Source organism: Amphibalanus amphitrite, unplaced genomic scaffold, assembly GCF_019059575.1.
Source record: "Amphibalanus amphitrite isolate SeventyFive unplaced genomic scaffold, NRLGWU_Aamphi_draft 001354F_arrow, whole genome shotgun sequence".
In the NCBI taxonomy this organism is placed as follows: Eukaryota; Metazoa; Arthropoda; class Thecostraca; order Balanomorpha; family Balanidae; genus Amphibalanus; species Amphibalanus amphitrite.
In genome coordinates this window covers 128630-138982 of record NW_024882847.1, presented here as the reverse complement: position 1 = coordinate 138982, position 10353 = coordinate 128630, and the positions used below count along the sequence as shown (strand labels likewise).

The window sequence follows — 10353 nt, the reverse complement described above, 5'->3', positions numbered from 1 at the left end:
ATTTTTGAAACGTCACAAACAATAAATGATCACGCATAACTGGTTTGATGGCAAAACGTTTTGCAAAAGCCCGTTTCATCCATAGAGATCTTATGTATATAAGATCTCTATGGTTAAGATCTCTATGGTGTCATCACGAAATGCAGCCGTTGCATGACTAGCGCTCGTGCTCGACACTGCCCTTAGTACAAATGCGCAACTTACCTGGTCGTATGGGTGGCCGATCAGGATTTCGGAGCACTTGTCCGCACAAGCTTCGAAATTTCTACGGCGGTACAGACTGATTGCTTGAAACAGCGGATCCATTGTAGAATCAATCGGTTTGGTTGCTCTTGTTTTCTCAACCGATGAGTATTTTTACCCTGCCCGTATTCTGCAAGCAAAAAGTTTACGCTTTATCAGTTCAGACACATACTAAAAACAAGCCTATGACACAAGTTACTATTCATAGAGGCTTAAAAAAATTAGCGCGCCTAACCTTTTCATGAATTCCGTCCATTTGACCAACAATAATTCAGAGCCTTTCGTCGCCTTCATCTTCTGTTGATATGCCGATGAGTAAGAACACCATTTAGCGACCAGCAGGCTGAGAATGGGAGTTTGAAGATTCTAGCTGGCAGCTATGCATAAAAAACGAGACGCCGCGAACTGCAAAGGCTCATTCTGTATGTCGTTTGTTTTTGTTGGGTTAGGCCCTTTCGGTTTGACAAGACCATTGCAGAGCCGTAACTCTGCAACGGCCGACACTCCATCTATTACAATAAAACGAGACTTACTGCATCTACAGGGGCGTCGTTTTGTATAGGCCTGGGAGTGCCCGAGCACTACCAATGTTCAGCTGAGCACTACCAATGTGTTGTTGAGCACTACCAACATTTTTCTTCACTTATTGAGAAAATTGCATTCAAACATGTCATACAAATAAAATGAATGAGGTTCTTATGTATAAAATCAACATGATAGCAAGTAACTTCAATGGTAAGTGGTAACTATTGATGAAAATCTATAGACTTACTCCACAAGTAGATTGAATTTGAATTGGTTGATCAATTCAATCTTCTTGTAGCGTACCTAAGTCCATAAATTTCCATCAATACCTAGGTATCATTTTCACTTTCCACATCATGTCATTACGTCAAGTAATTTCAAGTTATGTGGTACCTACCTACCTACCTACCTACCAAATTTCACAATAGTCAGGGGCGTCGTTTTGTATAGGCCTGGTAGGGCCCGAGCCTTACCAATGTTTATTTGGGCCCTACCAATGTTCGCTGAGCCCTACCAATCTTTTGTCACTTATCAGTTGATAAAAAATCAAAATAAACAGATAAGCAAATATTAAATAAGCACATATGCAAGTACATAAATAAGGTTCTAGCCACAGTAGGTGCATGTAGCTGACAATGAGGTTTCACGTGTCTAGGACTCCGGTCCTTAATGGATTTTAAGAGGCTCGAAAACGCAATTGGTTATAGAGGTCCATAACTGCCTCTGAGTCCCGCATACCACGCGACCGCCCCTAATAGACCCCGATCCGTCTCCACACCAGCCGCTGGAGGCCCTACACCGACTTAGGAAGGTGCCGCGGTGCTCCAGAATAGGCCATAGGTATATTGATTTGAGTGGGTGATACAGCCTGATTCCCCAGGGTTCAACGCCAGGTCATTACCGCATCAGACCCCGAAAACTGAAGCTCGTAACTACGAGGGGCGTTCAAAAAGTGTCGGGCCGAACAATGAAGGAGTTGGAATTTTGGCCTGCAAGGCGGTGTGTTAAATGATGTGTTATTGGGATGTCCACTTACGCAAATTAAGTAAGTGGCCATTAATTAAGTCTCTTCTGTGATTGATTCGGGCTTCTATTCGTAGCATAGTTCGCCATTTCGGATAGGATGGGCGACGCCCAGAAGAGAGCAGTGATTCGTTTCATAGTAGTTAGTGCAGAAAAGGCACCAAGCGTTAACCCTCGCCCTGGGCATTTTTCATAACACGGCCTGGCAGGGGGGAGGGGTCGATGCGACCCCCCTCCGCTCGTCAACTTTCCAAAACAGGGGCACACAATTGATGATGTGCGTCCATTCGATAAACATCGAGGAGAGGCTATAGGGAAGCTGACGTAAAGTGTGCACCTGATCCGCGACCACGCACCTGCGTACATGGGCGGGATGACGAACAGTGAAGCGATGAGCTTCGAGTTGTTGTCGCATCCACTTTTTTCTCTCCGAACCTTGCACACTCTGGTTAGTGGTTGCCACCTCTTCCCCAACATAAGAAAATTAGCAGCGGCAACCTCGGTAACAGCAGGGAGACGAAATCAGCCGTCTTGGACGTGCAGGATGGGTCCAAAACCCACTTGGTTATGGAGGCCTTGAGGGCTCTCGCGAAGCGCTGCGCGAAATGTGTTTGTCTTAACGGTTTTCTCTTCTTCAAATCAACCTACAAGACAAAAAGAAACCGTGCTGGCCAGACTGAGGCTAGGACACACGTATCTTACACACTCGCATATATACGACCGTGTACCACCTCCAATATGTCACTATTGCCCCACACATCCAAGATACACAATACAACACTTCATACTCCACTGCCCACGCCTACAGCACCACAGAAGACACATTATAAGACACATTACCACACATGGCCTCAGTCTGGATTTGCCAACTATCCTTGGCGACCATAATCCAGAGCTTCATGATTTGCTTTTTATCTTTCTCCAGGAGGCACGTCTTATTAACAGCATATAGAAACCACCTCACTGAGACAAAAGGAACCCCGAGCACGGGCATGAGTGGGCGCCGTGGGGACGATAGTAACGCGGCGCCCAGTTCCTTACACGTATGTACAACCTAAATCCCGGTCGTTTATTTACATTATCCTTTTGATTGCATCGTGTGCTCGCGCTCTAGCCATTGATGTTTCTTGCACTGTGTAACTGGCATGTGTAACTGGCGGCCCCCTATTGCGCTCTCCGACCCGCTAAGGCGGAGTCGTTGAGAGCCAACGCCGACTGGCAGCCAAGGTGTTTACGCCTGTGGTCGCCGGGCGCCCCTCCCCAGCACGGGGTCGTCATTATCCCTTCCCTTTTACCTCCTACACATTAGATTAAACAACTGTAGGGTTTTTTCCCCGCGCTCTTTGGCTTCAGCGCGGGGTTTTCCCCTTTGCAATAGGCGTCAGGTTTTTTGTTATTTAGGACTTTTTCCCTGACCAATACACCCCACACCAGTACACTGACACCTTACACAAGTGTATGAATATGTGATGTAAATAAATGTTACCGTTTCTTCATCTGTGTTTTGTTCCGGCTTTTTCGGCACTTCGGCAAAAGTAAGTTCCCCCATTAGATTTGCTCACACACACTAAGGATAGGCTCCCACGTTGCTATTGCTTCCGGGTTCACATAAACCGGCTTAACGTAAAACTTTGTTCCTGGCCAAAATTGCCAGATGTAATGACCCCCGGCTCCAGACTGGCTTTAGGCTGGCGGAGCAAAAAAAAAAAGTGTTTATTTGAATAAATGAACTTTTTGGTCTAATGAGTCGATGCTGTATCTCTCTGCTCCTTCATGGTCGGGCCCGTAGCTTTCTGAACGCCCCTCGTACTGTCATCCTTTTATTTTGGCAAGCAGGTCTTTCTAACTATCGTTGTGTTTCCAGTCCTCGTTAGTTGTCGAACCCTTCAATTTGCGTGGGTCTTCAAAACCGTTCCTGGCCCCGCAGCCGTCTTTTTTAGTCGGCTTGGGCCCTCAAAGCTGTTCCTGTCCCCTTTCAGCACAGCCGTCCTTTTAAGTCGATGTGGGCCTCTTTCAGAATGGCGTGCATTCCTCCGACACTATTGCCTATATAACTGCACGTTTTGTGCATGGCGTCCGGTGTGGACCCAGATTTCCAAAGTTTTTTTTGTGTTTTTTTAGATTTCGGTTAGTCTTGTCAATGACCAGGGCGAAAAATAAGTGGCCGAAATCCGATGAGAAAGGCAGATTTGGGGGTACCCTACCTTGTAAGCCCCGTCAATATATGGCCAGCCGCCGCCTTTGGGCACTACCAATCATTTTCGGAAAACGACACCCCTGTGCATCTAAGTCAGTCAGCCGTCACGTATTTTGAGTGTTTTATGATATCCTTGGTTCGAGTTCTTTCGGGAAACCAAGGCAGTAGGTACGTACAATCCACAGCAGAAGTAATGTGCGGTTTCAGTGGTTTCAGTCATGGGTATGTTCTGCTTCTGAAGCTTAGAAACGATTAGCTAAACTACAATGAAACTTTGGAATGTACAGTAGCTTACATGTATCGTTACCCTTGCAGCTGCAATTTTATCTATTGAGGTCTTCTTTTCGATTACTCCGCATTAAAAAATCGCCAGTCAAAGCCATCCGTTGAGATTGGCAAAGCCGCACATTACTTGTCGGTGGTCTGTACCTATGCCGGCATTTTCAAGCGTCACGAATCGCGTGGCATACAAATCCAGGTCCGTTCCCTCCTTTCCATCCCCAGGACAGTCAAATCCTTTTCCTCCACGCCTCTCTCCCCTGCTCTGGGCTAGACAGGCGCAACTTTATCCCATGCGGGCGGCTCCCATTGTAGCACACCGCCGCTCCTAAGGGAGTACAACCGTAGCCGGATGCAGTGAGTACTTGGGGGGCTGGTCGGCCTGTCCTTTTGGACGGGCTCAGCCCCGTTGACTCACTAGGGTGCCCGCCCAGACCAACGTCTCCCCCTAATTCCTATCATCCTTCCGGCCCTGAAATGGTCTCGTCAGACCGAAGGTGTCTAGCCTAACAAGTCAAACGAATGCAAATCTAAGCGAAGGACAATAGTACCTAAATTGTACATAGGCAATGATGTGCCAAGCAACAAATATTTTATGCCGTAACTCGTAAGTTAGGCAAGCGTCAGCAATCTCCAGCCCGCGTCTCTGACTCCCTGCCCGAGGGCCGCGACTGATGTTGACGGTAATTTATTATTCTAATCTCGCTGTGCCCAGCTGGCAGCATTGACTGCCCCAAAATGTTTGTGTACGATGAAGACGAACGGACAATGATTTATTTAATACGCAATTAAACCTGCATACACTGAACCCGAGCCACTCAGCAACGACGTTAGTATGGACTTGGCAATGGCATCAGGGCTGAGGAGTCGGAGTCGGAGTCAGTCGGAGTCGACGGTGGAAATCGCCTCTAGCACCCCGGTACCTTTAGAATTATACTGTTTATACTGTTCTGACAGGAGCCTCGGAGTCAGAGTAGATTTTGGAAACTGAAATCGGAGTCGGGGTCACCGAAAAAAATATTGACTCCGCAGAACCACTATGAATGCGGAGTCGAAGTCGGAGTTGGTAGACGGTAGTAGCCGATAGTTCTGCCCGGAGTGAGAGTCGGAGCTGATTTTTGAAATCCGGAGTCAGAGTTGGAGTCACCGAAAATCTATAGACTCCACAGCCGTTTGGCATAGAGATCCACTGCTACCATAGGCGGTGGAACGTGGAGGGCACCGGGGCACCATGCCCCCCTTTGATTTTGGCATTTTAACATTAGTCCTATGGGCGTTGCATGGAAAGAATGGGAGGCCAAAAGTCGGCAGTGCCCCCCCCCCCCCCCTTAATTGAAGGTGTTCTACCGCTACCGACTGCTACGCCACACTCCCCAGATCCGCGCCACTCGCCAGTGCCTCTGCACAGCAGGGGCCCAGAAACTGGACGCCGCGCCGGTGGAAACAGGGCGCCGGAGCCCGGAGGGCATACTAGTCACGTGACATTTGGAGCTTCTCCCCCTTTGCGGGCCTTCTACATGCTAAACGTCACGTGTGAATTTCACGAACCTTGATCAAATCGCCCCAGGCGCCCTGTTTTCACCGTCGTCCCAGAAACTCCATGCAGTGGTGAGTCTGATACGTCTAATTTGGCATTCCGAAAAGACGATTTAACAATTCAAGAAACATGCAAACGACCATGTTAAAAGGTTACGGTATATACAAAACAAAAACAAAACACAGGAAGGTGGTAGTCACCTTATATCACCGTGTTATGTTATGCATGAACATTGAACATATTTTACCCAGGCTACAGAAATCATGGATTATTTATTACCTCCGTCGTATCGCCCACATTTGACATCAGTATGGAAACAACAGCGTCAGGAAACTTATAAAAATGCAGCAATTATTGCGTGATCGACACCACACAGCTTCTGACAAGCTTCTGGACCATTTTGCACAGACTTTTTGTTTTGCTTTGACTTGTCAATCAGTCGCCATGGTAACTGTTTTTCAAGAGCTTTTGATATACAACCGGAGTCAAATGTAACGATAAAAAGGAACAAAATATTTACTTTTTCAGTAGGTTTAACTCATATTTTTTATGAGAAATAAAGAAAATCATCATTTGAAAAAAAAAAGAAATCAAAATCACTTATATCTTTAAAAGTAAACCTAAAATGCAAAAGTTGATGAACTCGTCACTAACGCGCAGAGATGACTCACATATGTTGGTTTGTTTGTTTTCTATTGCCAATTGCAATGCACGGAGAGTAATAACAGCAGAAAAAGTGCGGGGTATATTTGGTTGCATATTTAATTGTTGCTTTTAAAATTACAATACCAATAGCAGGATGGCCGCAGACAGCAGAGATGTTAATCTTGAGATGGTGAGTCGGTAGGGTACCTAGGTACCTATATCTAAATCTGTTAGTTGAGTACCTACCAGTATCTAATTCATTTTATTGCAATGTTTATGTTGATGGGTCATAACTATCCACCTTATTACCCACAGTTAAGGCATGTTCCCATGGTGGCTCTAACCTCCTCTTGTCTTCCAAAATAATTATGTTGCTCCTTAAACTTTGAAGCTCCTTCAAGCTTATTCCAATTCAAATTTGAATTCCACATCTGGTCACAACTTTTCTCCCTCAAGAGAATATCATGTAGCCAACAGTTTCGGGCGCACCACATGGCGGATGGGACGTGTCATTCTCCCTTGTGAATAAAAGTTAAATTTTTGGGTGAAGTTTTGGTAGACATATAGATACCAATGTATTTTGGTGCACATAAAGCCTTCTCTTCCGAGATATTTCTAGATTGGCCATGGGAGTAGACCCTTATTTTCAGACCCTTAATTTCATATTCTTAATTTCAGACTGTATCTTTCTGCCAAAATAATTTTTATGAATTGTGTTTGGCGGTATGATGATAGTTTGTTGGGCGGAGGCTTAAAAATGAGATTTTTTCAGGGAGATTAAGCTGAAATGTGGAGCTGAAATCCAAGTAGACAACATCATCTAACCTGATCTAACCTTACCTATAGGGCGGCTGAAATTTGGCATGGGAATAGGAGGTGAAACTGCCTATCTTTCTTAACAGTGTACTGACCTACTAAACAACCTACATCCCTACCACCTACCAAGCTACCAACCTGCACCTACCAACCTACAACCTACCACTTGGACTTCATCTTCACATATACTCATTAAGCTGCATGTTATGTTCATCTCAAACATTGGCTGAGCTGCTGAAGTGCTAGATCCTGTTGAATGAAGCCAGAAAGCTACTCCAGTGCTCATATGAGATGTAGTATGCAGTTCACAAATGGTGGGAGCAGTCTGAGTCATCAAAGTAATTTGAGTGGGATGGACCGCCTGTTACTATTTGGCACACTTGACTTTGACATTCAACTTCTCTTTGATACCCTGAATTGTGTGCTCATACCTTGGTGGCTGGACTAAGTTCTGGCAAAACAAGCTTTGCCAAACATTGGCCATGGCCCAATCTTTCCAGTGAATCATGAAAGCATAGTTTATAAAAAGATGAATGGCAAAATAAGGGTTTCTCTAAAATCATGAGAATCATCAAATTTACTCTGTAGGTACCACATTTACTCTGATTTAAGTTGACAACTCTGTGTACCACCAACTGTCACTCAACTGAAAAGGAATTTTTTAATTTAAGGTTCATGTAAGGTGGTTAACAATTCCTTTTTTGTTTCAGACTGAAGAGCAGCAGGCGGCTGGCGATTCTCGCGGAGAAGTCCCTCCGACACCCATAGCGGTCCCAACTGTCTCAGAAAAGGTACCAATTAGATTCAACAACATTGCATTGTGATATAGGTAATGACACTACTGACCTTGATGCACTGTTTTTATGCCATCACACGCACACACACCCTGCTTCCAGGTGCCCGCAGAGAGTGTCGATGGAAAGAAGGCCCGCGTGCCGCGGCGCATCCTGCACTTCAGCGATGGCACTATGGAGGAATACAGTACAGACGAGGACGAGCCCGACCAGCCGGCCCAGGACGCGCTTACGCACCTGCGCACGGAGAACCCAGTGAGTGTGACCGGTCCGGTGTGCCGTTGGTTGCATCGTCTCTAGCTTGGCTACGCAGAACATCAAATGGATCACCACTGCACATTTTGGGCTAAAGAAGCAGAAAACCAAAACCTCCTAACATGCCAGACTTTCTCTTATTGAATGGTCTAATGTGATGACGTGACATTTCGCGAAGAGATCGTAACTCCCGACCTGACGCCGTATTTTACGGCTTGTTTGTGTGTTTGGCAGAAATCGATGGGCTGGCTACCATGGGCATGGTGGTGGTTCCGCTACGCCGGATACCGCACGCTCGGCGGAGTGGACAATATGGGAGAGAAGCTGGCCTACATGCTGGGCATCACGTCACCAAAGTACCAGTACGAGCTCGACGAGTACTACGAAATGAAGAAAAAGGTCGGTAGTCAGGACCACTTCAGTGGACATTGCTGAACGGGGTTCTCATGCCATTAAGAGCCTTCGCTCGAGGACTTGTGTAAGGAAGCTGCCATAGTTATTATTCAATTAGCGTATGTCCATAGATCTCTGTGGTCTATGGTATGTCCTTTGCCGTTCTGTGCGATGTTTAGGCTGTTATAGCCCAGGCTATGTTACGCTGACATCTATTTCCCACGTCCAGGAGGAGGAGGAGAAGGCGCAGCGGGACCTGGAGGAGGCCGGCTGGTCGCCGGGCACGGCGCTCACCAGCGAGCAGCCGGCCGGCCCCGGTCCGACCGCCTACTTGGTGGGCGGCGACGGCGCCGAGCCGGTGACGACGCCGCCGACGGCCGGACGACTGCCCGACCAGACGGCTGCCGGTGTGTCCGGCCAGCCGGTGGCCGCCACCACCACACCGTGAGGGGTGGAGCAGCGGGCGGCCGGCACCAGGTGTCTCCGGTCAGCCAGTAGCGGCCACCACTAGATCGTGAGGGGCTGGGCGGGCGGCCGGCACCAGGTGTCTCCAGCCAGCCGGTGGCGGCCACCACACCATGAGGCGGAGCCGAGCGGTGGGCCGGAGTGGCGGGCGGTACTCAGTGACACAGAGACACAGTGAGCGGTGTGATGCGACCGGTTGCGGTGTGTGCTGTGCAGTGGATAGAGTTGTGAGATTCATTCTGATAGCGACATCCGCAGGATTGCGTGATGAGCCGACAACAAACTGGTGCGTGGCCGCAATCAGGACAGTTCCAACTACAGACCACCGTTCCCAAATGGAGAATCAAATCAGTATTTTAGTGGGCTGTACCATACACAAAAGAATCCGTGTATTTTTGCTCTATTTTCATACCAATGGACGATTAATCGGGATCAAGCTTACCGCTCGCTATGTGCGGGTATCCTTTATTGTTCAGTGATTGCATTCCCGCATTATCTTCAGTGTTATTTGTTTAGATTGATCATGACTTTACAATAGGCAAGAGATCCAAAATCACGGCTTAACGATGAAACGTGAATCACCTTTCAAAATCAAGCCAATCGCTTATGATTCTTTGGCCAGCTCACGCATACGCGTTCCATATTTCGATTGACGAATGACGTGTGTTTGCTTTGCGGTGTGGATGTTCACATAAAGTAGTTGGCGCCTCGTTTGAAGCCAAGCTTCTGCGTATCGTCAGTGATGATACAGAGACTGGTTTGGTGAACGGTGAACACGTCTGTGTTTCTAGGACAGGCTAGTCCGCCCTTTCTAGTCAAATCGCGCTCTTTCGTTGTGCTTTATGGTGTGAAATCATGGTATCTTGACTGGCTTGGTTGTGTATTTATAGGTATAATTCAATGGTGTATCCACGTAAGATTTATTTACCTCTATATTGGTGGTGAGTTGGTGACTAGATAATAGATATTTAGCTTCACTTCGATGACGTGTAGTGTGTAGTGTAATTCAGATTGCAGTGTCATTGTCAACTCCTAGAGTACCGAGATCGTGGCGTGTAATCATAGAAGTGCTCTCAATAAAAGCGGTTAAACTGCGAGACAAGTGACATTTGACTTTGTGAATGTCACTGTCGCACTGTCGCCTGTCGCATTACGCTAAGTTTCTAGCCGCTGAAACAACA

The 10353-nt window shown here is 47.0% G+C and overlaps 1 protein-coding gene and 1 pseudogene across 1 annotated transcript; one reads left to right on the top strand and one right to left on the bottom strand.

The window, feature by feature from the left end:
• Window positions 1-6198, bottom strand: part of LOC122372382 — a 52704-nt pseudogene extending 46506 nt beyond the window's left edge.
• A 254-nt stretch (window positions 6199-6452) lies between these two features.
• On the top strand, window positions 6453-10278 carry LOC122372381 (protein FAM177A1-like). Its single transcript, XM_043349512.1, has 5 exons — window positions 6453-6639; window positions 7976-8056; window positions 8162-8314; window positions 8549-8713; window positions 8937-10278. The coding sequence occupies exons 1-5, from the start codon at window positions 6604-6606 to the stop codon at window positions 9153-9155; spliced, it is 654 nt and encodes a 217-aa protein (XP_043205447.1). The 5' UTR covers window positions 6453-6603; the 3' UTR covers window positions 9156-10278.
• Window positions 10279-10353: the final 75 nt, after the last annotated feature.

What these genes read in the sequence shown, in the direction of transcription:
- LOC122372381 (XM_043349512.1), top strand. Translation starts at nt 6,604, where the DNA reads ATGGCCGCAGACAGCAGAGATGTTAATCTTGAGATG. An exon ending in TCCCAACTGTCTCAGAAAAG is followed by an intron (nt 8,057 to 8,161) that starts GTACCAATTAGA and finishes CCCTGCTTCCAG; the next exon opens with GTGCCCGCAGAGAGTGTCGA. An exon ending in ACCTGCGCACGGAGAACCCA is followed by an intron (nt 8,315 to 8,548) that starts GTGAGTGTGACC and finishes TGTGTTTGGCAG; the next exon opens with AAATCGATGGGCTGGCTACC.